The 27,830-nt window shown below is 37.8% G+C and overlaps 1 protein-coding gene across 1 annotated transcript in view; it reads right to left on the bottom strand.

Annotated features, from left to right (window-relative positions):
• MRPL3 (mitochondrial ribosomal protein L3) overlaps positions 1-24,815 on the bottom strand; it is a 52,639-nt gene extending 27,824 nt beyond the window's left edge. Inside the window, exons 1-7 of the mRNA XM_067561779.1 lie at positions 24,510-24,815; positions 22,763-22,941; positions 21,490-21,581; positions 20,554-20,652; positions 16,451-16,550; positions 15,569-15,629; positions 1,023-1,131 (exon numbers count right to left, since the gene is read on the bottom strand). Of these exons, the coding sequence (XP_067417880.1) occupies positions 1,023-1,131; positions 15,569-15,629; positions 16,451-16,550; positions 20,554-20,652; positions 21,490-21,581; positions 22,763-22,941; positions 24,510-24,598 (729 nt within the window). The 5' untranslated portion in view covers positions 24,599-24,815. The remainder of the gene's footprint in view (positions 1-1,022; positions 1,132-15,568; positions 15,630-16,450; positions 16,551-20,553; positions 20,653-21,489; positions 21,582-22,762; positions 22,942-24,509) is intronic.
• Positions 24,816-27,830: the final 3,015 nt, after the last annotated feature.

Genomic DNA, 27,830 nt, shown 5'->3' with positions numbered 1-27,830 from the left:
GCCAAAAATTACAGTTACCAAAGATTACCAAACTGAAAGGGGTAGCAATTATAAAACTTCTTGGAAAAGTTCATGGAGGTAAGGAAGAGAGATTGCAAATTTAAACAGAGAAAGCTACATTTATTAATTTAGACTGTTTCTCATATTGGACAAATTACACCAGGAAGAATCTTAAATATTGTATTTACAGTGCTGAAGATCTCCATTACCGGTTTGCAAAGTTTGTGTGTTATCGGAAATAATGTAGACTCACTATATCATGATGAGTGAAGACTTCCTATGCAACGTACAAATACATTGTCAAGATACACTGAAACAATACAGGTGTTCCAGCCTTGACAAAGAGGTTTACAGATCTGAGGTGACATCCTCAACCCTGCTCCTGCCCCTTTTACACCAGATAAAATGGTCAAAAGGGTGTAAAAGGGCTCTAAAAGCCCTCTAAAAAGAGGATTCCTCTGCCACAGGTAGTGTGGAGGCACACATAAGGCTGCCTTCCAAGGCCCCTTTCACAAATCCTGGAGGAGAGGGTGTGCCAGAGCAGGGATCAAAATATCAGCTGGATCTCTGGAAGACAAAGCTAAATGCTAAAACCCTTCCAATCTAACATCAAAAAGTTTCACTTCTGACAATGGTTACATAAATGCAATTATAAAGAGATTTCAGATCCCTCTTAACAGTGATTTAAGTATGGATTTTATTTCTCCCTACTTTGTTACAAAACATTATGTTTAGTAACCTCTACTAGCCAAATTAAAAAAGTGTATAAATTATATAAATCCTCATGCTCCAAGATATAAGCAAACCACTATTGCCTCGGGTTAGGAAGGAACTTCTATGGACATATTATTCCATATATTGTCCATTATGTGGTTGTGTGTACCTTTCTCTGAAGCATCTGCTACTGTCAGGACTCTGTGAAATGGTGCATTAAACACACAGCTCTCTTCCCCCTAAGTGTTGCTCCAAAGAATGGCGGTGGAGAGTATCTAAAACAAAATAAATGAAGTTCAACTACTTACAGTGTTGGATATTGCCCCAGGTCTTCTGTGTGTTTTAGTCTGGCCATGGCTGGCAGGCTGACCTTTAAATCCCCATCTTTTCATGACTCCTTGAAACCCTTTACCAATTCTGAAAAACAAAAACAAAATTAAATCGGCTTTGAAACAGATTACCAAGCAAATAAAGATTCTGGCAACAGTAACCAGAGTCCAGTCAGGCTCCTGATCTTTCACCTTAAGTAAAGCTCAACCACCAAAACATATTCTAAAGTCTTAATTGATTATATTATATTACTTGTACTGCTTTTGGAAGTAAAGAGGCAGTGGAAGAGAGTCGGCTAGGCAAAAGATGAATTTCATCAACAGATGCTAAGGCTTCTTGCTGTGCTGGTCCTCATCACAAAATACTGTAAATTATGTTGTCATCAATATTGAGTTCTCAAGCAGAAAGGAAGAAAAAGCTAAAACAGGCAAAGGGGATAGAAACCCCTTTGGAAACTCTGTAGGAAGGACCACTGCAACTCAAGCAAGAGAGTAGAGAAGCTACGACGAGCCTTGTAGTGAACAAAGTAACATTTTCCTTACCAAACTACAGAACACTTATATAAAAACCAACTCATGAAAATGTAGTTCTAAGCACCAATGAAAATACTTCAAAAATGTCTAATTGATCAGATTTGCACTGATACAACAAATATGGACTAGAAATTAAATATTCCTAGTGGTCCTTTCCTTAATCTTCACTAACCCAAATGATAATTTTACACACCTTGGGGCCACATTTACACAGAGCTCAAAGATCATGTGATCAGATTTCAAAAGAAGAATCACTTTTTTACCATCAAGAAAAGCAGAATAGTAAAAATTGTTTAACCTGCAATATTTTACTAGTCAAAAAGGCTGCATGTTTTTAGCCTGAAAACATACACACTAACTTTTGTTCAATCAATAAAAAGGGATCACAATACAACTAAGTGAGGTAGAGAACTCTGAATGCTGCCTTCCCCCCTCTTTCTTACACAAACACTGCAACTCCTTACATTTTCCTCTTTTGCGGTGGAATCCAGAGTTAAGATTGAATTCTGTGTAATTTCTGAATGTAGTGTAGATTTAACATCTAATGTATGGCCAGATACAGCAACTTAGCTACAGTCTGAATAGAACATGATTTTATTCTTAAATACAAAAATGTTCTGTATAAAATTTGACTTGTGCATTAAACAGGAAGCTCTCCAAACAGCAAATCATATGCACAAAGTATATTTACACCTCAATGTATTCCAAAGATAATTATATGACCTGATGATGTCTGTAAGACCCAAAGTGGCTAAAATTTCACTTATATTAACTTGAAAAAAACATTACGAGATGTGCTCATTTAAATTTAGTCATTACAAGTACAGGCATGAATTATTCATAGCCTTCAAGGGGAAAAATATTGAGCAGCTCATAATATTATTTGGCAACAATCTAGACAGATTTTCTATTACTGATACATGGATCTGCAAAAATTCACTGTCAAAACATAACTTAGGTAGATAATATGAGGTGACACTTTTAAAGTATTTTTAAGGATTTGGTTGAGGAAGGTGTTTAAGCACATATCTAATTTTAAGCATAAGAGTTGTTCTGCTGAACTCAATGGACTATTCATGTGCCTCAAGTTACACACATAATTACTGAAGTGGGCTTTTAAAAATGTGTTTTTAACAATTTCATCACCTCCTCTTTTCCGATCACATACAAAGCAGCTATTCTCACAGATTTAAAATAATTTGGCTCAATTTAACAATACATGATAACATGAAGCAGTACTCCTATTGGTAGTAATGATCAGTAGAGTAGCAATAGCTTTCTTTTTCAATCTAACACTAGTATATGTGTCATGCTGTTATACTTTGTACAATAAGCATTAAAAGATGGAAGTCAAATCACATAGGAAATTTTCATTTTAATTCAGGCAACTAAAAGAAGAATATTTTCTGATGTAGGAGTTATTAGAGGTATTTTTAAAAAAACCAGTGCCTATTTTAAGAACAAAAACAAAAGCCTTTAATTGGGTTTTGGATACAATAATAAATTAATCTTTTCAGATGACATGAGGCTGAGTCATCTGCTAAGTGATTTTGATGTACAAGCCACCTGTATGATACACAATTAGTTTATACACACAATTATCTATTGGCAAAAATTGGTATTATTTTAAGGCATGTCATATATAACAAGAAGAATGACATGAATTAAGACAAACAGCTCACATGCCAGACCTACATTTGTCAACACTTGTCTGAAAATGTTGCTGCACACATAGGAACAGCCATCCCCTACAGCCAGTTAATCTGAATTTCCTGAAATGTTATAAAATCTACGAAGATCAATGTTTGTAAGTCAAAAATAGCTTTTATATAAATTTTATAGATTTTTGCATCATAATAAACATATTGCATTTTTGGCAGATCTACAAACACTGTGCAATAAAAGGATAATGTAATTCAAAGATGGCTAAATTTAATTCAAGTAAATGTTCTAAGTAAAGCAGCTTTCAGTTAAAAGGTAGCGTGCAAAAACCAATGCTTTCCTTTGCCCTTTTTCTGCTGTATAAAGAAGTCAGAAAAATGTTGTAGTGGTGGATTAATATTTTTCCTGCTAGTTCTTTATTTTAGAAATATCAAGACAATCAAGTCTTATTCTACCTGTTTTTGCTATAAGACTAAGACCACAAGAGAACTGGAGGACCCTCTCATCACTTAGTTGAACAGATAGTGTTGAAGCTTCCACAAAGAGATCCTTTCTCCCACCACTTTGTCAGGCATGGGTTATTTGTTTAGAGCCAATTGTATGCTCAGCACTGTACAGTACAGCCAAAAGAACAGTTTTTGCCTTGGAATGGCTTCTGATCTAAAAGATTTAAATCTATTCTAAAAAAGTTATTGATAAAATACAAACAAGAAAATTTTAATAGTCTGATTAAAATTCCATTCCCAACTGCTTTGCAATTTGTAATGTCATAATCCTACTAGTTCAATTGTCGAGAGGCTTCCAGGAGAAAATGTATACATAAACAATTTTCAGGTCTTGTATTTGAACAAGTATTTTTTTTTATACTCATGGTTTGGATGTGGGGAACTTTTGCTTACTTTACTTGCTTATAAAAAAAAAATCAGCATTAAAACTAGGGAGAAAACGATTTATTCTGCAAACATTCATATTTTAAAATATCTGTATTTTTCCCTTTTGGATTGCCTGTCTGAAACTTGAATCCTACAGTCAACCGGAGACTGATTCAGCCTGATGAACATCATGACTTCTTGAACATTTGAATCTAGATCTACTCATCTGCACGTCCATATCCATAATACACTTTCTGTTCATTGCCATGTTATAGCAATGCTGGTGTTTGAGCACTGGAAACAAACTGAATGGTTTAGCCACACTGATATAAAATTAATTTGTATAATAGATGCAAAATCATACAACTAAAACAAAACTAGTCAGTCAAACATGGAAAATGTCTTTAAAACCATAAAGCTTATATCAGATACCTTATATCAGACTTTTTTTTAAAAGCTTACCATTTTAATTTATTATTGCAAGTAGAGCTAACTTCAGTATATAATTTTTAATATTCAAACTAATAAAATATCTCAAAGTTTGTCTTTGTTCTGCAGCAATGTCAGAAGAATATTTGTGAATTTGTAACTTAAAAGGAACACTAGAAGTGAGAATACTTGAAGACTCACTTTTATGTTCCGTAGAAATTATTCTTCTCTTAAAAAATATATTATCTATTATTGGAAGTGTTTAAGTAGGCCACTTCTGGCATCATTAGCAGGAAGATGGACCTAAGTAAACATCTCAAACCCAAAGCAACTAGGTCTCATGGTAACTGAACAGTGACCACACAGAGCAGATTGGGACATAAAATTCTTTAGGAGCAGAAATGCTTTCATAAAAACCAAAATTCAACATCTGAAGGAACCAGTAACAAAGAAAATGGTTTTGTCAACTTTAATCAAGCAGCATAATCCTATGAGTCATGAAACTGAGCACTCAACTCAAATATTTCAACAAGATAGCCAATCGTTTAGACACAAACTATCTACTCTGTTGTAAACTGTACTTTTCAAAAAGTAAAGATCAAAAAGCAGGATCACCAACAAGTGTATATATTTAAGGGGCAGCACTTCAGGAATAATCATTTACTCCAATATCTACTTAGAAGATAACATTTGTGGAAAACCTGCTTGTACTATGGGATAATGTTTCCCATGTTTAATAATTTATGCAATGTGGTAGTATACAGAACTCAGCTACTTTCTGCTCTCAGTTATAATCCAATTGTTTCCTTATGCATATATATTACTTTGAACAAAAGCTCAAGACTTTACAGGATTGGGTCCTTGGGAATTTACAAGAAACATGGACAGACAAAAGGCTGATGTGCTGATTAATCTTAAATTTCCAGTGTATTGAATTGGAATATGAAAGTATTCTTCATTCAGTGAGATCTGAAAAATCCTTTTCTTACACTGGCTAATATAAAGGAAATTTTTCTAGTTTCAGAAAAAAGGCAATGTATATGTCTACCATGGCTCTTCCAACAGATCATTTAGCACTGTGAAGAATGGAATGGAAACCTCTGAATTGCTCTGCACGGGCAACTTGCCCTATAACCTTTCTGGACACAATATTTCAATTTGCAAATTAAATACTAAATACTTTAAATGAGCACCACCACCACCACAACTTGAAAAAAATCATTTTTCACAAACTAAGCAAAGCAATTATAAAATATGCTTTTTATACAGGTGAAAAAGTTGTCTTTCATCTTAAAGTAAGTTCAAGCCGTTATAATACATAATAATTTATTCTGTCAACTTGCATTACAGGAAAAGAACATTACACAGAGCAATGTATATATTTCCCCCCAGTCACATTCCTCATTTTCTTATGTTAAGTCTGTACTAGAGGTTTAACTATCCATTTCCAGTTTAAAACAAATTCAGAAAAATTTAGATTTAGTATAATTTAAAGTGAGGGACTATTACAATAGCATTAAGTCATACCTATTAAGTCAAATAGTAAGTCAAACTTAGTACACAAATGACAAAGGATCTGTTTAGGTACATCTGTGCTCACTGGGCCAATACACCTTGATCCTTTCTAAAAACATGAGACTGTTCTAATCTGAGCCCTTCTTGAACAGAGTCTGCAAGCTATACTAAAATGTGTGTTTCTCTGCTATGCACAAATAATGGGTTTTTCATGAAACCTCTATATTTATTTTTTGCAACTTAAGAAGGATTTTAACGCCTACCTATGGAATGAGCCTTACAAGATGATTTAAAACCATGATCACATGATTTGAAACCAATGTGAGCAGAAGGTAATCTGCACACCTCACAAAATCAGGTCCCATACTAGTAAATCAAGAAAAAGAAAAATTACCACAGTGAACAGAGAATTAGTAGGCTTTTAAGAGATATTCTTATGAATGTTTTTACCGATACTTTTAAATAGACTAGTTTCCCAGTTTTACATGTAATATACTCAAGTGAAAGGAAGGGTCCTATAACCTAGAGTTTTAAAAAAAACCCAAACTTGTGTCATTATCAGTGTGAATGACTGACTATGTGATCTTCAACAATGCAGTGTAACTAATGATTCATGTCAAATAATAAGGCAAAGAACTTAATAAAATTTACTAGGCTACTCTTCTGCACAAAATATTACTGAAAACCAGAGTTGAAGAATTCTATATAATTTAAGCCTCCCTGTCTCTAAATTGTTTTGAAATCTGTCAATGACCCAAATCGTATTTCTAGTAAACTTGCTGACTTTTTAATACATATTTAATGGACAAGGTCTTAATTTCAAATACATAAGTTTTGAAATGCCCGATCCTCAGAAGGCTATTACAATTGAATTTATACAGCAAGTAATAATATATACACTATTGGGGTTAAACCTAAAGAAACAGTTTACAATAATTAATAAAACAGAAATAAATCCAGAGCAATGTCAATGTCTTAGCTGAGGCACCACTTTCTCAAAAGGCGCTCCATTTCATGTGCCACTATTCAACATGCATTTTGAAATTGAATTTAGAGTGGGCCAGATGATTGAAATATTTTAGAGTCAAAGCTGCAGTAAATCTTTCTTCTAGAACGTGATCAGTTGACGTTCTCATCTTCCTCATAAGGTATATATACACAAGGTAACGGCCAAACCTGCCCTTTTCTAGGATTTTGCTTTATTGGTAATTTATCACTTGATTTATGATTTTCTCAAAGAAGTCCGACTTTCCCCTGCAAGGTCTTATATCCTGACATCCTATTATTGTATCTACTGAACAAGATATAAAGTCTCCGAAATAAAATGTGCACAAAACTGAATACAACTGTATTTTAATACAAACTCAAAGCAGGCATAAGAAAAGTATGATCCTGCAAACTCGTACTCATACATAATCCCATTAACTTCAAGTAAAGGTTTGCCAGATTGGGCCTTTAATTTGCAGTCTGTACACAAATGAGCTATGCAAAATTTGTATATTCATTCCACTTTGAAAGACTATAAATTTCAAATCTGATTATCTGAGATGATGTATTTAGAAAAATACATATTCAAAAGTAAACTCACTAGTGTGAAAAATAGCCATATATTGCTTTACAAAGATTGATATTTTAAAGACAAAATACCTAAATGACTAGATATAGACATAAAGTATCTCCCAAGATACTTTATTTCCCATCACTAGCACAAAATATAACCAGTATGTGCTTCCCATTCTGAAGAATGTATTGGCTATCAGTTCACACAGTACTAGTATAAATGAAGTTCCTAGAGAACACTCCTTTTATAAAATCCAACATACATTATTTTACTCCTTTTCCGTGGAATGAATTATTGGAATGGTTATTTTCTTCAACATAGCATTTGGTGAGGAAAGGTTATTATTATTTGAAAACATGCTTACCCAAATCCCACAAAACAGTCCTAGAAAGCAAGTGGCATTCATTGGGGTTCAAGGCAAGGACTAATGTGGAAGTTAAGACAATAATGGCAAGTAGAATTACAAACAGAGGGTAAATAAACAGTTCTCCTGGTTTTACCTGAAGGAAAGCAGCTGTTCAAGTCAACCATATAATAGTGCGTAATACCTCATTTTTCAGTTTTGATTTAAGCAAAATATCAGCATGTAAGGAGATGACTTATTTAGAATAAAGAATTCTATTTAAAACTACCACTTGTAGCAAATACTTCATACCTAGCAGATCTGAGAAAATGCTTCCTATGGAATTTTGAGGATAAAAAAATATGTTAATGTTGTAAAGAAACAAAATCTGTTGCTTAGTCAAATATTTTAGAAACATACAATTTATTTTTTTTGCTTGTGTAACACTTATCTTAAGAAACTGAAACAAGGTGTTAAAATATACCAGTGAGTCTAGACTCTTGTTTTGCTACTAAGTATTTCAAAAAACAAGAATGCTGGTATTTTGGTTTTGTTTTTTTATGTAAGTGCCAAAATCACTGGTGTGTCAATGGTCATGCCTTTCCAAATACTCATTCAACTGAAGTAGCAGAAAAGTATAATAGAGAACAGCATGTGTCCAAGTGGCAATAAGAGAGCACCTTTACTGGACTGAACTGTCTGCTTCAAAGCATGTTGGGATTAAACAATACCAACACTTCAGGTCAGAAACATTTTGCGGGTTACAGTAGACATAAAAGTTATTAAATAAAACCTTTACACTTTTCTTGCATGTAAAAAAGGGTTCAAAACTGAAATGTGATGCTCAAAACTGAAGTAGTATTTTCCCCTCAAATAGGTGTGTTCTATCTTTCCAAGACATTTTCATAAGGATATTGAATTCTGATTTCCAGTTCCGCTGAAGTCTACTATAAACAAGAATTTTTAAACTATATCATAAACTTTACGCTGGATTAAACACAGATATGATCACATTCCAAAATTAAAGCAACTACCAATTGACAATAATCACTGATTTAGCAAACCAGAGCATTCTACTACATTAAACAAAGACAAAGAAAATGGAAAACACACACATCCAAACACCTGAGCATTTGACTTTACCACATCAAGACACATCACAAAATCTGCCACTACAGAAAGATCACCTGTCAACTACAACCCCTATTTTCATCTCCAAAACGGCCTTCTGTAGTAACGTGGCTTTATTAGGCCTACCTCTGCTTTCATTCAGTAATATAAACTTTAAGTGTTAAATCATATTTAACAAATTAAAAAAAGATTCTTTGAAAAACATTAGAAAGCAAAAAGTAATTAAAAGATCCTAGAAATATTGATTAGGAATCATCTACAATACAAAAACAAACACTGAACTTCCAGAATGTTCTAACACATATCTATAAAAGAGGATATTAAGGAAAAACAACTCAGGACCAGATACTGAAGCTGTCTACTGAAATGCTACCTATACTTGATGATAAACAGATATTACAAGACATGTGTAAAAGAGCATCCTACATTTATCTTTCATAGCAGCATGAAAGCTTTGTCAAAGCAATTTTTCTTTTTTGAAGTAGTATTGATATAATTTAAATATTTTGACTACTCAACTTTTTTGAAAATACAGAGAATTAGACTTTCCTTATTTCAGCTAATTTAAAATGTGCACTAAGCAAGACACTTCTGGACTTCATTACAAGTTAGATATATACACAGGATTACTGTGGCTTGAATGAACTGCAAGCTAAAACAAACGTACTAAAATCATACATCTTTATCATAAAAAGTGAGCTTCCTAATTGATGATATTAAGCAATTTGTGCAAGATAAACTGCGGACTTCTGTGTGATCACAAGAGGCTTGATAATTCTCTTACCTATTTGTCTCATCACAAAACAATCATAAGAACATAAGAACGGCCATACTGGATCAGACCAATGATCCATCTAGCCCAGTATCCTGTCTTCTGACAATTGCCAATGCAGGTGCTTCAGAGGAAATGAACAGAACAGGTAATTATCAAGTGATCATGAGTTATTCTGTTTTTCTTGCCTTCTGAAGTAACATATTCCTAAATTTTACATATCTTGGTCATTGAAACCTATCTAAAACGAAATGCAAGAAGCTAATCAAATTTAAGATTCACTTTTTAGCCATTTCCTTGAAAGAGGAATAACTCTTCCTGTTGTCAAAGTTAAGAGAAAAAATGAACGATGGCAAATTTGTTTTTCTTTAAAAACAACTTCTATAAAATGAATATTTTTAAGACAGGTAACCACCTCATCTCATACACCTGATGAATTTGGAATTAGGTTTTTGAAGGAAAACAAATTCTCTATTCACTGAAGTAACTAGCAAACTTCTAAGACCATTTCCAACAGTTTTGAAAGTTACAAATGAGTTCAGACTATATATTACTTCATAGATCAGATCTGTGAAATATTGCAGAGCCAAGTGCAAAGCTTTTTGATTGCTTTTTATTATTTTTCTTCGTGACTAGGATGGAAAGTAAGATTGCACCCTCACAATAAATGCTTTTAAGGTTAACTCCAAAACAAAGAGTTTTTTAGGAAAGGAAAATTAAGGTTTTTGAAGAATTGTTAGACCTCAGAGTGCAATAAACTAGCAATTTTAACATATTGAATTTTTAGTATCTTCCCATAAGCTCTTATTTTTTAGTGTAACTTTGTCAGGGGTGAGTGTGTGTTAGATTAACTGCAATACTGTTCATTCTATTTGTGATATACATTTAAAGAATTATATTCCATAATGTTGTTTAAATAGCTAGGTCAGCAGCTCAAACTTTTGGTACTGGTGCCCTCTTTCACACAGCAAGCCTCTGAGTGTGACACACTGGCCTCAGTGGGCCCCCACCTCACCACTAACCCCTGAACCCATCTGGGGAAACTGATTTGCATACATGGAGCAGCTGGTATTGCCACTCGCTCCCCCTTGGATCGCTGCTCCTCCACACACCCCTAAGGTGAGCGAGACGGAGTCAGGTGCAATGTCAGGGCTCCCTGCATCCAGGTCACTTTTGCCACCTGAGCTACCTAAGGGGAAGGCAGAGAACAGCAGCTCATGATGCTCACCTCACAGCACTGCCCAGGTGGGGAAAGTGACCTGGATGCAGGGAGCGCTGGCATTGCTCCTCGCTCCCCCGCCTCACAGTCCCCTAGGGGAGCATGGAGGAATGTTGGTGGGGGCTGAGCAGTATCTGTGTGTCACTGCTCTTCCCCTCCCCTCCCCTCATGTTCCTCTGTTGGGAGGAAGCAGAGAGGCTCACAGCTCTGTTGGTGTTCTGAGTTCACAGGTCGGGGCTTACAGCTTGTGACCCCCACATAGCCATGTTGCGACCCCCTGAGGGCCTGCAACCCCCAGTTTGAGAACCAATGATCTAGGTGAAAGGAACACATTTTTCTAAAATATAATCCACTGCATTATACAGATTACTACAGTAGCAGCACTATGGTTACATAACTGATTCAGAGACGCTGAATTTTGGTACATAATTATGGTGCATTTTGCTGTAACCTGGAAGAACGCATTACTGTAAGAATGCTAAAGGCTTTCCACCAATGACAAAATACAATCATATCTGTCAGAACTGCACTATACTTAGGGAATTTTTATTTAATATTTGATTTAAGACATTAGAGCCTTTAAAAGTGTTGTGAACGCTCAGTGAGCATAACACACATTTTTAAAAACAAGTTTACATGAACCATTTATTGGCAAAGCTAGTGAATTCTGAGGTATTATTGGCTTTAAGTCTATAATGGTATTAGCTGGATGAAAGTCAAATGCTGCAAAAATATCTAAGGACAACTGCCACTGTCATTATTCATTGCTTGCAATTCACTTAAACTAACAAAATACACAAAACTTCTGAAACCAAAGTTCAAAGAGGCACAAAAGGTAAAGTTGGAACAACCTCCAGGAGGGATTCAGGATCTAAAACCTATGGGTTTTTTTACATTATGCAAGGAGAATGAAAAATAATTTGCAGAAAAGAGAGCATCATAAAGAACAAGGTAGATGGAATATATACAGAGTGTGTGTGGAAGGTGTGAGCTGAGCATGAGAGAACAGAAGCCCTAGTCACACAGGAATAATGGCAAACTACAGAGTTCAACAGCCAAGACTGGTTCCCCAAAAAGCAGAGCTGACACAGCAACTCCATTAATTACGCTATTGAGAAGGGAAGTATCCCATTCCATTCCCTTGCATAGATACTTGAGTACTTGAAAAATCTGTCATATCAGTGAACTGGTAGCAGTGACACACTATGGCCTATATGCTGACAGAGTAATATTTTGTATAGTAGCACAGAGCATTATGTGGGAGACAGAATGGGAAAGCGAGTTCCATCAACAGGTTTTCCAGTCAGGAGAGAATTACTGCCATTCCAAACTCTGCCACTGTCTCAGGCATATTTTTAATGATAAATACATAAAGTAATTTATAAACTACTATAAAGTAGAACTTTCTGTATTCACAGGCAGCATTTCCAACCACCACCCCATCATGGATTTTCTCATGCTGAAAGTATGGGCCAGAAAGCATTACACCTCATTAGTAACCAGCCTCTCAAAAACTCTTAACGTTCACAGCAACCAGTGATCACTATTATCATTATTACTAGCATTACTGTAGTGCCTAGGAGCTCTAGTCATGGACCAGGATCCCATTATGCTAGGTGCTGTACAAACAGAGCAAAAAGACATTCCCTGCCCCAAAGGGTTTACACCCTAAGTATAAGACAAGAGATGATAGATGGATACAGATCAATGAGGAAGTACAAATAAACAACGAGAAAATATTGGTCAACGTGATAGGCAGTGGTCTCTGCTCACTAACAGGTGGTGGTGTATTGTTAAAGCTAATCCACACAAAACTAAAAGTGGACCTAGCCATTCCAAAGTTATAAATCCCAGAGAACCAGGTTTGGCATGACTGGGTTCTGACAGACATCTGACCTAGTTATAGCAAACTAAAGCTTTAATTAGTTAAAGATAATAGTTCCTCCCATGACAAATAGTTTGCCTACCTACCACTAGATTGCTCAAGTTTATTTGTATCAATGCATTCTGGTGGTCTCAGCAGCTAATGCAGGGGTCCCCAAACTGTGGGGCACGCTCTACTGGGGGGGGGGGGGGGGGCCCCCACAGAGGAATATTGGTGGAGGCACAGCAGGGCCTGGCCCAGCCCCCACAGGGATCAGGGAGGCAGCATCACCCAGTCCCACTCTGACCCCAGCTCTGTTCCAGCTCCCTGAGCTGCACCCCAAGTCTTGGCCACGGCTCCTGACTTATGGCCCAGCCCTGCCCTGCCCTCAGCCTTAGCTGTGGCCCTGCCCCCAGTTCCGATTCCAGCTGCAGTTCTGATTCCAGCCCTGCCCCCTCACCCTAGCCCCCACCCCCTCACCCTGGCCCCACCCCCGGCTCCAGAGTAGGGGTAGGTGCGGACGGTAAGGGGGGGGCACAGTGTAAAGAATCTGGGGGCCACTCAGCTAATGGCAGGCCATTTTTCAAGGAAGCTCCTTGCCCCCAACAGCTCAAAGGTTTCTGGGATATTTTTATATCATTGCTCACTGAGCATTGCACTTATGAATGGCTGTTCAGGCAGCTGCATCCATTAAAAAAAGCTAGAATTAAACAAAAAAGAGGGAACATAAGTGTTTTGGAAGCAATGCTGGATGAAACTGAAAGGAAGGAAGTAAGAGAAGTAAAGGGCACAAAGGGAAAATTGAATGTGTTCAAAGATACCAAGGGGTCATGAGGCAATCTAATGATAAATATAGAGTTACAGAAAGGAGGCCAATATAGATGAGCAACACACACACACACACACACACACAAGTAGGAGAAAGAGGTACAGGAAGAAATTTATAACACATCAGATACAGAAGAGGACTGGAAAGATTACAGAATCACATTGAGAGCAAAACATGATAAGAAAACCTAAAGTCAATAACGAGAGTTAAGAATTTAAGAGTAATTTCTATATTAAGGACTGTATATATAGGTTATATGGAACAGACTACCAAAAGCAGCAAATAATTGGAGGAAAAAGATATTCTAGATCAGTGGTTCTCAACCAGGAGTACATGTACCTCTAGAGGTATGCAGAGATCTTCCAGCAAGTACATCAACTCATCTAGATATTTGTTTAGTTTTACAACAGGCTTCATAAAAAGCACTAGCGAAGTTTGTACAAACTAATATGTCATACAGACAATTACTAGTTTATACTGCTCTATATACTATACACTGAAATGTAACTACAATATTTATGTTCCAATTGATTTATTTTATAATTGTATGGTAAAAATGAGAAAGTAAGCTTTTTTCAGTAATAGTGTGCTGTAATTTTGTATTTTTATGTCTGAGTATGTAAGCAAATAATTTTTAAGTGAGGTGAGACTGGGAGTACGCAAGACAAATCAGACTCCTGAAAGGGGTACAGTGGTCTGGAAAGGTTGGGAACCACTGTTCTAGATTCAACTCATAACTCAAAAAATAGGGTGGATCAGTCACAGACTGAAAGAGGCCAGAAAACAAGTTCTATATTTAGTTTGCCAATATGTCTAAATAGTAACTAGCAAGATATATTGATAAATTACATGTGATATTTAACTTGCTCTCAAGCTCCACAAGGAAACGTTTCCTAAATCTTGATATTTAAAAAAAAAAAGAAATGCTGACACAGCTATTTCATAACACACTGATTATTAGGATAGCACCTCTGGTGTACCTGGAAATATACAGACAGTTTCTGCCCTGAAAGTCTTACTATCTAGACATTTAGGATGGCCCATTAGCTCCTGAGAAAATTATTTTTAATTTATAAAAGAAAGCAAAGCATTCAGGGGCTTTGGCTGAAATTTTCTAAAAACAATCATCACCCACATTCAATTAATGTACTAATGATACAATACTGCGCTTTGCAAACAAGATGTTTTGTTAATGGGGCTAGTCTTGTGAGAGACATACAGGAGTTGGCTTCAGTATTCTGCCACGTCCAAACAAACATAGAAAAGTAAATCCTTGTTTCTATTATTTCACCAAAAAAATTATTCTGATTGATACCTCACCTACTCTGGTCTGACAGACTGGACATTCTAAGAGATATGGGGCAGTCATCTTAGAACGTTACACCTTTCCACTGTCTTTTCTAAAAAACAAAAATAAGGGCTTGTTTACACATGGAAATTGTCTGGCATAGCTCTAATGGAATAAGATGCTCTGTTATAGCTATGCAAGAATAATTCCCCATGTGGACATAATTTCCAAATAAAGCTACTTATTTCAGAATAGAGAGTGTCTGCATAGGGAGTTATTCTGGTATAGCTATACCACTTATTCCACTACAGCTATGCCAGTCCTTATTTCCTTATGTAGAGAAGCCCTAAATGATAATGCTTTGCATTTTCAAAGCACTGAACAAAGATTAGCCAATTAAATCTCACAACTCTCCTTCGGAAACAACAAAGCGCAGAAAGAAAAGAAAAATAAGTGACAAATATCTGAAAGGTATATACAATATATTAAAAAAGTTAGGAACCTACGTTTTGGCAGTGACATCCACAAACTGCCCTGGGCGGAAGTGAGCTGCATACAGAGGAGTACCTTAAAAAGGAGGGAAAATATACCATTAAATTAAGTGCTGAAATGAGTGAATCAATATCGTCAGTGTCCACAGTTGATAAAAATATTTTATTTTTTAAATTGTTTATATTTAAATCATGATTCTTTTAAAACTTTGATTTTTTAACATTTACTTATAATTACTTTTTCATTTTCTTCCCATGTTATAGTCTTAAATTGCCAAATTGTATGTCAAAGCAACACAAATTCCCATACTAATATATTCTGAAAAAATTAAAAATCTTTATGAAGATTAAATCTCCAAATCTTCAGTTAAAAAGAAAAAATTCTCAGTGGAAATCATTGCATCATTTTGCTGAATCTTTTCTGCCTCAGACAGTCTGAAACAATGGCATTTCAAGAGGTACCTAAATTCTTCTCAACTAGGGGAGCGCAGAGAAGATTGAAACCTCTTAAATGGCAACTTTCCCCAGCAAAATATCACCCATGGTGTCCTTATAAGACTGCCAAGTGCTTTAAGGAAGTGTATTCACATTCATTTCTAACGCTGATTTGCATTTTAGCACGTTTGCATTAAACAACTTTTCCAAGGGGTGGAACTAATTTGCTACAAAAAGGAGAAATACCAAAGGAGGACAATTCCTTTTTCCACCCACAGAAAACAGGTTTGTTTTCTATTTTCCTCCTTTTCAAATATTTGCTTTGGCCCTTGGGATAAAGGAAAAAAAAAATTTTTATAATTCATTTTCATACCCAAAAATCAAGTGCACCTTAATGCCCTCTGTTTACGTACATTTAAGCCAAGATTAAATCAGACATGTTTTCCAGCTCAAAGAGATTACCTGGTTTAATTATAGCATTATCTGACACCTTAAATATTGTAGTTTTCTGCTTCCGTGGCACTCCAGCTTCTCTGAAAATCTCCAGTGTAGACTCTGGTTTCTGGAGGAAAGAGAACCCATAAAAACAAGTGAATTAAAAACATTATAAATTCAGTGCACATCAGAAAAATGTTTACAAATGTCAACACTACTTAAAAACAAAACAAAACACCACACTGTACTTTTACTTTCAAGCAAGCCTTTTAACTTTATATTAGATTAGCTTAATTTCTTCATGCACTTCTTATTTTCCATCACTGGATCTCATTCAGCCCCTCAACCTCATCATATGCTCAGTACACATTTGGACAGTTTCACTAATACCAGGGGATCTGTAAAAACTTCAAAAGCTAGGAGGGGGAAGACAGTCATCACTTTTTTCATACACACACACATTTACTTCTGCTTTTTAAATTGTTAGCTATAATACATTTAACTAACTGTAGAGTAATTTAAAGTGTATCAAATGTCATGTATAAATACACATTTGTACTAATGATACCTTTTTATACTGCCACAATGTGCATGTAGTTGTATAGACTGTAAACCCTTTAGGGCAGGGACAAAATCTAGGGCCACGAGATCCTGCAGAGACTTCTTTAAATACATCATTTTATACAAGTCAGCAGTTTCATTGAAGCAAATGGGGCTTCACACAGCACAAGGATCCACTGCATAGTCAGAGTCTGAGCAACAAAAGACTCCAAGAACAAAGCTTTTACATAATTATTTTAATTTAAAAATATACCAAATTCATTTCAATGATAAACAAACTCTGGTTACAACTGAGAGCTTTTTATTTTATCATACACTTTGGTCACTGCTTTTTAGAAACAGAGTTGTACACAGTGACTCAGCTGAGATTTTTCTTCAAATGAAACCTCCTAGAAAGCAATTTAAACAACTGACAGCAGTGTCACACTTGGATAATCCCATCTGTGAAGAGGTCACTTTAAAAAAGTTCTCTGAAATTATCCTTTCCCCAATAAAAACACTGCTCTGAACTTTCAGACAAATTGATCTGGACACCTCTTAAGGCTAAAATTTTTCATTAGAAAAATCTGCATATTGCCCATGATTTTATTAAGGACAGCAAAAACCATATTATGCTTGGTTAGAAACGAATGGATACAATTCCTTTGACTGCTAATTCATTAGAGGCAAACAAAACATACACCTTTATGAAAATATCCCTCCTTCACTCAAGGAGGAAGGCTGATATAGGGTTCAGCAGTTCACTATTTTTAAAAAATGATTTGCTGAGTTGCATTCCTATAGTAAAATATTTTAAACAAAATATTTTTAAAATAATCATGATTGATCTATTTATATATTTTCCAAAGCTGGTTGTATTATTGGCCTGATCACATGTATATTGTACTACAATGCATGCAGAAGTGTACCATAAAATAGATCCCTCCTTTATCAGATGTATTTGATTAAATCTTGATTTATATTGACAAGTAAATTTACATTTGTTTAGTTGACAAGAAATTGAATGCTTAACATTATATTCAAAATGGTTTATGAGAGAATGGCTAGAATGATTGAAGAAATATATACTAAAAGACATGAAGGGATAAGAAAGTTTTTTCCCATTTTTCACCAAAAACATCTAACTATAGCTTTCTATTGCCTGACTTCAGCAAATGAAATAAAATTTCATCAAGGGGTCTAATGAAAGAAGGCAAAAGTAGGTATTTCTATGTACACAAAACATCACTTAGGCTTCTTGCAAAGATGGGGAAAAACAGATTTTAAATGGCAACATTACAGAGGATATTGAATACATTTGCAAGTGAATACAGTTTTAAAAGATCTACTGAAAGCATACTGAGTAGTACAGTATGAATTGTTGCAAATCAGACTACCATCTGCAAAATGATCAACAGACCTCAAAACCAGAGTTTTGTTTTTGGGATTTCTTTTTTAAAGTCATTGACAAAATAGTCACAGTACCATGGATTTTGGGAAGGAGACCAATTAACTGTGCATAAAAAAAAATCATTTAGAACAAATGGAACAAAATGGCATCTGTCAAACTAAAAAAAAAAAAATTCCTAAAAATGCATTTAAATTTTTAAAAATAATATGACATTTAAAATACATACATAAAACTTTCATTGTTAGTGAAATTATTAAGAGATTCATCAGACAATTCACTAAAGTGAGTCACTGTCAAAATCTAGAGAGGACAGATGTTATTGTGGAGAGCTAGTGAAAGGTAAATTAATTATGCTAACACAACATAGGACTAGAGTTTCCCACAGTTCAGCTTCTCTAATTCACATTTGGAAGAAGATATGGAAGTGATAAATACAAAAAGGTTATATGAAGCTTCAAGTTTCAATATAAATCAAGAAAAGATACCATTATTGTACCTGCAGAGTCCATAACAAGTGTAAGATGTACAGAAATAAAATAGCCTGTGTCAAATTATTTTAAGCTATGTAATTTTATGGAATAAATTTACTCCAGATTCAACCTTGGAAGTTACCAGGCAAGGTGCAGATCTACATAAACTTATTCAACCATTATCTGATTTTTGTTATAAATAAATAAAAACCTAATTAATAAAATTACCTAATAACCAACAGTCAACAGTCTTTGATATTTCAGATCATTGTGCAAAGAAAGCCATTCAGATCACAATAAAAGCAGTTCAAACTGGACATGTGATTGTATGAATCCTGTAATTTCCATGCACTCACTGCATCTTGTTACTCAGACGAGTAAGAAGATAGTCCTGATGACTCAGTGGTATTGCATGCATTCCTGCACAGTAGTGCTTCCCTGGTGCACCACCAGCAGTTTCAAAATAACTAGATTCATACGTTTTTAGTCAGTCTTGATATAATACAGCAAAGAGCATAGGTGTAATTTCACCAAGCGAAAAATATTCCTCTAGTTATGGAAATACACCAGAGACACAAGATACCTGGAAACTGAAGTGAACATTGGTGAGATGTGCACACACAAGCATTAAATAAAACTAAGATCCCTCAAAATATAAACTCTTCTCCCACAAAAACTGTGCACATTTTCATTTGGGGTTTTGGGGTAGATTCCCTGATAGAAAAACTGAGGCACAAGCCCCCAAGAAAAAAAAAACCAAAACAGATCTCCAAATAAGCACGTAATGGCTTTTTGTATTTGTTTAGGTCAAATAGACATTATCTCAAGAACAATGCACAGAAAAGTCTGACACTGTTTTATAAAAATAATGAATCACAAAAAATGTGCTCTTTTGAGGGAAGGCTAGGTTTCAATCTATCCCTCTAGGTTTGACAAAACTTCTAGGTTGCCTCAGTCACTGAAAACTGACTTGGACTTCTGCATCAGACATCTAGAGCTGTTGAACAAAATTAGTGGTTTGAGACACGATCATCAATAATCTATGTTCACAACTCTGCATATTTTAAGTTTAAAGTTTAATTATTTTTTCAGGAAGACTATAAGCAAATGATCAATCTAATATAACAATGGCAAACAAAGCAGAAATGAATAAATCAGGATTTAGCAGTCTACTATATAATGAGATTATCCAAAGATTATTAGAACTGGAAGAGGCCCACAGCAGCTCACCTATCCCAGTGTTTTTTAAATTTGTAGAGATCCCAAATTAGGTCCAATGCAAAATTGTGGGGCTAAATACCTGCTCCCCAATCCACTGCAACTACATGTTCCCATTCCCTGCAGTTCCCATCATTAGCAACAGAATATCATGCACCACAGAAGCTTTCAAAAATACAGTCTTCTATCATTTCCAAGAGGGAAATAAAACTAATGGAGTTGTCCTCATTTCCAAGATCTTCAGGAAGGTTGGGACAAAGGGAGGGAAGTGACAATGAAGCCTTCCTCCTCCACATCCCCTCCAAAAAAACCCCAGTGGCAAATGAGTGTGTGAGGGTGAGTGAGACACAAAAATGAGGCTCTGAAACATGGATGGTTGCAGACTCATCTTTGACTAAAAACTAAATTTCCATTCTGTCTGAAAGCATTTATAATTAGTGATACTTATAGAAATAACAATTTTAACCAAGAAAAGGAATTAGTACACTTACATAAAAAGGAGACGCATTTTTCCCTCCAATGATTAGAGCAGCTGTTTTTCCATTATACTTCTCCTTTGGGGTGTACTTTAAAACATGGCAGTCTTGCACCTTAAAAAATAAATCACAGTAAATAGGATCTCAAAACACACATCTGCTCATATTTTAATTTAAATGAACAACAAACATTAAACTATGTGAGCAAAGTCACAGCATTCATTTGATTTCATTTGTGTTCGTATAATAGAAGACAAAGTTCAAAATAGAAAATTTTAACCATTTATAATGAAACATCTTTCTTTCAACTAACTGTTTACCAGTAAGCCTACTAGAATAAATATGTGGAATGCAGACAGCATTCTTCAGTTAATCCTAAAAGTAAAGTCAGTTTTTTATAACCATGAAGTTTGGTGCACTGTCTAGTACAGTGCCTATCACAACTTTACTTTTAGGATATACTACGCAATATCCATGACCTGCTGCTGGAGTGTGCATAGGGAATGGAAAGCTGACTTCAATAACCAGTTGGAGGATTTCATGCATGGCAAAAGCGGACAAAACTGGCTCTACATCACTTGTCCCTGGTTCAACTTTGCTGGGGTTGTTACTGCTCATGTAAATTAGAGCAGCTCTGAGATTACTTCAATTTGACACCAAAGACCAACCAAGTCCCAGTTGGCTCTACGACTGAGGAGAGGGAAAAGAAATAAAATGCCACTCTCCTCAAGTAAACCACATAAGTTCCAGGGCACCTGACAGCACCTGCCCCAAAGATTTTACAATCTAAAACACAGAAGAATGTATTGTGCAACCTGGAAGAAGGGGTAACTTTGGTGTTTTTTTCCCTCAAAAACCCTTTTATCCCCCCAAAGAGTTTCATTTGTCTATAACTTATTAAAAAAATCTAAATAGAGTATTTAAGCCAAAAACTCAATGTATCTATCTTACCTGAAGTAATGTGACAACATGTTTTTCACCATTCTTGGTCCATAACGGCATCATTCCCAACTTTATTGCAACAAGGCCAACTCTGCGGGAACCTTTAGATCAAAAAAAACTATGCCTGTAACTTAAGACTAAATATCTGATAGAGTCAGAGTCTGTTGATGGTCAGGGTATGCTACAAGACCTTTTTTCCCTCATGGGAGAGTTTCAGGAAGGAGAGAACATATTTTTAACTTTCTGGGCAGTTTGGGAGTAGCTGAGTTTCTTTAATATACTACTTATGTTTGCACAGAGCAATACATGGGCTCAGTGTTAATTAAAATATATAAATTTCTTGTTGAGAACTCACTTCTGAAAAATACAAATGTGACTTCCATTTTTGCCAAATCAAATGAATATTTAAAACCAAATTAAGAGTTATATGATGAACATAATGTCACTAGGTTTTCCCCACTCCACATATTTAATTTTTTATTTTATTCTCAGCCACTATATAACGAACCCTCTTACGGGTTCAGAGGCTTAGGACTTTAGCTTGGGAAACAGAACACATAAGAGGAAAAAATAAATACTTCAAATATGTGGGGAAAAAGAGTGTTTCTAAGTGTGTTATATAATATTTGCATATAGTATCAGTCACTTAGTGGCCATTCTAAGTATATGAAGTATTCATCTGTAATGCCAGAAGCAAGCTTTTACCAGAGGCATCACTGAAGTCTTGTACAGCCCCACTGCTGCAAAGATAAGCTAATTAACTACCTTTAGCACATTTTTATTCTCTAGATTTTTTTTTTCTAAAACTGTGCATCAGAATGTTCTTGTGGACATAGTAAGACTTTAAACACACAAGGTATGTTACCTAGTATGCTACCTCTTCTATACAGTGACTGGGAGTCAATCTGTAGTCCCCTGCGGACCAGGAATGCTACTCAGCCAAAGTCCCTGGCTTTGGAAAGAAGTCGTTCATATCAGTCAACAGTGACTAATTATGTGGTACCATCTGGTGTGTTCATGACAGTCACATTCCAAGGATATGGAAGCAAGGCAGGTTTTGAGAGGGCTGTGGCTGTAAAGTGATGAAAAATGCATTGAAGTTGAAGATCCTCAGGAACAGGAGAGGAACTTGGAGATGAAAGACTACCTCTGCTTTGCTCCTTGCAGAGGTAAAGTGACTAACGTAACAAAGAAACTTTATATGACACTAGTGCAATATTATTTGTACACTGCCACAGCACCATGATGACTACCCCTGTGCTGCATCTGTTCATATACTAACCTGGTTCCCATGGGTGCAGTGGCCAGGGTTCATCTTTTAGTGGACACAGTTTACTGGCTGTTTGAGCTGCGTATTCTTCTGCTGTTAACTTCTTAAGGAACTGCTTGTTCTCTTTAGAAAGATGTTCGTCCCACCAGGTGCTGCTATTAATATGCCTAACTATAAAGCAAGATGGTCCCCTACCAAGTAAAAAACAAAAAGGGGTTTTTTTTGGGTTGCTTATTATTGTATATAATGCCTTTTACTACTGCATTGCATCACAAAGATGACAAAAGAATTAAACATCAATAATAAACCATGCTCAAGTGATGGCACTCAAACTGCCCCACCTTGATTATCATCCTTTGGATAAACTTACATTTAATTTGCTAAATAAAAACAAAAGTCAAAAACAGAGTCAAGAGGAGCAATCAACCACATGCTAAAACAAATGAATGGGTCTTCTATCCTACACCTACATCCTATCTCAGGCACTGGTGGATCGCCAAACTGACGCAAACTCTAAAATGAAAAACTTTGAGCTGAAAAAGCCACTGCTGGATTTCATTACCAAACTCGAGAGGTTTTTAAATCCAGGAACTCTCAACAAGCACATCAGCATCTCTCAGCTGCCTTGACAGAGAATGGAGCAAGGGACTGCGTCTTAGGTACCACACCATTTGGGGCTCTGAAAGACATCAACTCCACCATCACTTGCACCCAGAAGCAAACAGGAACTCAGTACAAAGACTGAGTCACAATCACTGCGTGCTCATAGAAGATGCCACAGACTCAGGAAGCAGGCAACTGTACTTTGTACCAGATTAAAGACGTCGAGGTGGCCTTCATGTAGAGCATATTACCACAGTCCAAGCTGGAGGCAACCAAAGTCTGAATAATTGTTGCAAAGTGTGTATTAGAGAGAAGCATTTGTAGGCTTTGTCTTCACTAAGAAAAAAAGGTGTTTCCTTACCACAAGATAGCTAACACATGGTAACTAACACGAGGTAAAATCCTACTGAAGACAGGCAGTTCTAGTTTTAACACGTGAACAAGGCACCAGGCTCACGTATTTTACTGCAGTGGAAACATACCCAAAGCGGCCCCAGCAGCAGGTGAGGGGAGGTGAGTTCTGGAGGGCCTAACAGAGAAGTGGGCCAAGGCCAACCCATAGCCACGGACAGTGTCTGCTACAAAACACCCACCACGTCCAACCAGCTACAGCCAAGCAGCCTTGGGCCAGAGCAGGCGTCTGACCAGGGCGGGACGTGGTTAGCCTCTGCGCAGGTATTAACCATGAGGTGTGGGGCCACCCACCCTCGTTCGCCACTGAGGCTGCGGCAGTAGCTTGTGGGATCCGCAGCCAGGGGCTGGGCACGGCGCAGACACGTGTGGGGTCACAAGCCGGTCCCGTGCCGAGAACAGGCGGCAAACGCGGCCCTGGTTGGCTGCTGCAGGCAGGGCCTGGAAGAAGCCAAGCCGCGAACCGAACCCAGGGGCGGCCGGGCCCCGCGGCACCTTCAACCCCCCCCCCGACAGCGACGCACGCGGGGCCTGGAGGCGCCAGGTGGGTGACCCGAGCCCCTCCCCCGCTCCTCTCCCAGGCTGGGGGGGGAGGGGACGGGTCTCTGCACGCGCCGGTTACGTGCGCACGGAACCAGGAAACACCCCCCCTCCGCCCCCGGGGGTGCGCGCGGGGGCGCATTGAGACCCCCCACCCCTCCCCCACCAGGCCGTTGGGATCTACCACGCCCAGCTGCGCGCCCACCTGTTCCCGGTAGCGGCCGCCGCCGCCTGCACTGGGCCGCCCGCCAGCAAACGCGCCCCCACCCGGCACAGCAACCCCCAGCCCGCCATGACTGCGGCCCAGCCCCTCCTCCCGGCCCAGCCTGGTCCGTGCGGCAAAGTCTTCCGCCCGCCGCCGCCACCTGCGAACAAAGTTCCGAGCGCCGGGTGCGAACGGTTGCTGGGGGGGAGGAATTCCGAAGTTCACCGCGCGGAGGGCGGGGCCTTGTCCCTCAACAATCGAATCCCCGCCCCCTGGCTCAAAGGAGACCGAACCTCTCCCTTAATCCGTTGGTGGACAGGCAGCTATGTAGACAGCCCCTAGGAAAGGGTGGGGAGGACCTTAGAGAGCCATAGAGTGAAAGGGAGTGGAGGGAGCGGCCGCCACAAGGTCCCTGCAGCAGGACAGAGCAATAGAGGGGAGGATCAGGCAGCCCTCCCCCTGGTGGTGGGAGCTGGTTACTGCCACAAGGCGCTGAGGGTCCCTGCAGAGGAGAGGCTAAGAAGGGCAGGGGCAGGGTGTGTGACCCAAGGTGTGGTGTTTGGCCGGGACACCTGGGTTCACAAGTCATTGCTGGGCTGTAGGTGCAAGCCTTTTGCTCAGCACCTTGGTTTCACTCTCATTAGACAACACAAACACTGTGTGCCAGGTGGGGCTCGCCTGGCCGGGCTTGGGTTTTGTCTCTGCGTGAGCCCAGGACCCTGCGCTGGAAGGGCCATGGGGCTGGGCTCACGCTGTCCAGCTCAGATGGGTGGCACGTGCGGAACTCCACGCCCTTACAACTGGGCTTTTGTTCATTGTCCTTGTGAAAAAGGCAGGTTTCAAGAGCTATTTCACAACCCAGTCAGTTTCCGTCAGGACAGTCCTGGCAATGGCGGGATGGGAAGTCACCTGTGTAAGTCCAGGACTGCTCTGGAAGGAGGGCAAACCAATTTTGATTCCAGCTGGAACAGCATAACAGACAGTCAAGCAAGTTTGTTGTTGCAGGGCAGAGGAGAGAGTCCTACACAGATCTCAGATGCTTGAACACTCACTCATGTTGAGGAGCCACATGCGTAACATTGTTTCCAGAACACCACATCTTATTCAGAATCATAATTTAGAGACACAAATAATGATATCAAGCTCATAGGTTGCACTTTTCATCTGTAGATCTTAAAGCACTTTACAAAGGTGAAATGGTTTGTGGCTGAAGTGGGAAAAAAACCACACGTTTATCAGTTATGGGGAGTGTTTGGGAACTTCATTGTTCTAATGGTCACAATTCATAATAATGAACCATTTTTCTTTTATTGTTCTTTTCCCCCCTTTTGTGGGCATGTTCAGACAAGTTATATTGTTAAGGCATTTCAAATGATGCTATCTTATCATATGCAAAGCTGCAAACACTACCATTGGCCAACTCAACCAGTCCCTACCTTCTTAATAAATGGATATACAAACATATTGATCAGTCCAAGCTGTGGTCCCTCTTGTCCAGAATTCTGACTCATCCCAGGTTCTGGATCAGATGCTTCCCAAGGAAAGTGCAAGAATCACCATAATGGACAATTATGGAATAACTTCTCCATAGGAAAAAATTTCTTCTGAATCCCAGGCAATTAGTGTTTAATTTATGTTGTGAGCATGATGGTTTATATTTTCTATATTTATCTTACGTCTAGCTAATATAACTGTGGATGTCCAAACCACATAAATGTCTAATACTTTCCTGAGTCTTACTAAGCATCTGGAATCAATGATACCTTGTGGATTTCATGGATTAATTATATTCTGCATCAAAATACTTTCTTTTATCAATTTTAAATGTATTGGCTTTCAGTTCATTTGGATGGATGGAAGTGAATAATGTCCCCTTACTTCTAAAATACATTTCTAGACAGTGACAATGTAAATTGTTTTCTAAAAGACATTGCTTGAATGGATCTCAGAAGGCTGGATCGCTGTGTAGTGCTTGCTGGGCTCAGACAGTTAAGATATTTCAGTAGTTTTCCTCTTCTCTTTATTCCCATGTGAGAACTGCATTACTGAGGAGGACAGAAGAGTATCTACAACATTACCCTGTACTCCTCAAATAGTATTTTATAGAATATGCAGAAAGGCTGGGATTAGCACAGTTGAAGAGATGTATATTCCAGAGTTACATGAGTCTAAGGCACAAAGTTCAGAGTCTAACTTCCCCAAAGGTCAGATATTCAAATTCAAAGATTTTCCCCCCTCATCCTCTACAGAGATAGGGGCCTGGTTTGCAGTTTGTCTGAGGATCTAAATTTCCCTGCAGTTCAAATTGTTCCAGTTTCGTTGGGATGGGAAGTGGGGGGAAGAGGAAAAGAGTTTGTTCATGCACATCTCTAAATTGTGGTGATTTAAAATCTGGGGCAGCTCACCACTGACTTGTAATAAATTAAGGCTTAATCCTTCAGTCAGAACCACATGGATGCAGGGTTCCTTTTTGGGTGGATCTGACTGAAAGACTGGGGCCTTTGGTAGCTATAAGTATTTAAGAGATCAGAAAGTATGGATTCAAAATGAGTTTCCAAGATGGACTGTTGCTGTTTAAAGTCTCTTGAGTCTGTGAATAGTGCTCAAGTAACTGTTACTGGGAACCATCATTTTACTGATACTTACCAAACTGGGAATTTTTAAATTAAAATTGTGGTTAAAATACAGTTACATAAACCCAATTCTTTAAACATATGCATGAAGAGGTAGATTCATGTATTTACATTCCAGAAAGCAGGGCCCCCACATGGGTGGGGGGAAGGGTACACTTTACCAGGGCCCAGAGGCCCTGGGGGGCCCGGCTCAGGCTGCAACCCCCATGGGTATGTGTGTGGGAGGGGGCCCATGAAAATCATGCTTGGGCCCTGCCAGAAAGGACCACTCTGATCATCTAGTCCAACCTCCAACATAACACAGAACCTCGCTCAGTAATTCCTACAGCAAGTTCAATAACTTGTGAAAAATTAGAATTTACCCTTTGATATCTTTGAAAGTCTCTGCTTTCTCATTTTTGCCAGTTTTGAGATGCAGTATTTGTATCCTGCCTTGCATTCAATATTTTTGCTATTTTGTTTTAAAGTAATTTTACTCTTCTTGGTGATTGGAATAGTGTTTGTTATATTGCCATTCTCCAAGCAGTCTCAAAGCCATAAATATGTTTCATACAACTGGATTTAGCCACGGTCCAACAATCCAATAACCAGCCACAATATCAGTAACCATTCCTAGTTCCAAAATCACAGCCTTTCCAGAAAAGAATACTGTAATCTTCTTCACTTATCAGTGATGCTCCCTTCTAAA

The sequence above is a fragment of the Emydura macquarii genome, unplaced genomic scaffold, assembly GCF_026122565.2.
Source record: "Emydura macquarii macquarii isolate MOO-44397 ecotype Brisbane River unplaced genomic scaffold, CSIRO-AGI_Emac_v2 contig_2422, whole genome shotgun sequence".
NCBI classification, from domain to species: domain Eukaryota; kingdom Metazoa; phylum Chordata; order Testudines; family Chelidae; genus Emydura; species Emydura macquarii.
This window is presented reverse-complemented; position numbering and strand designations above follow the sequence as displayed.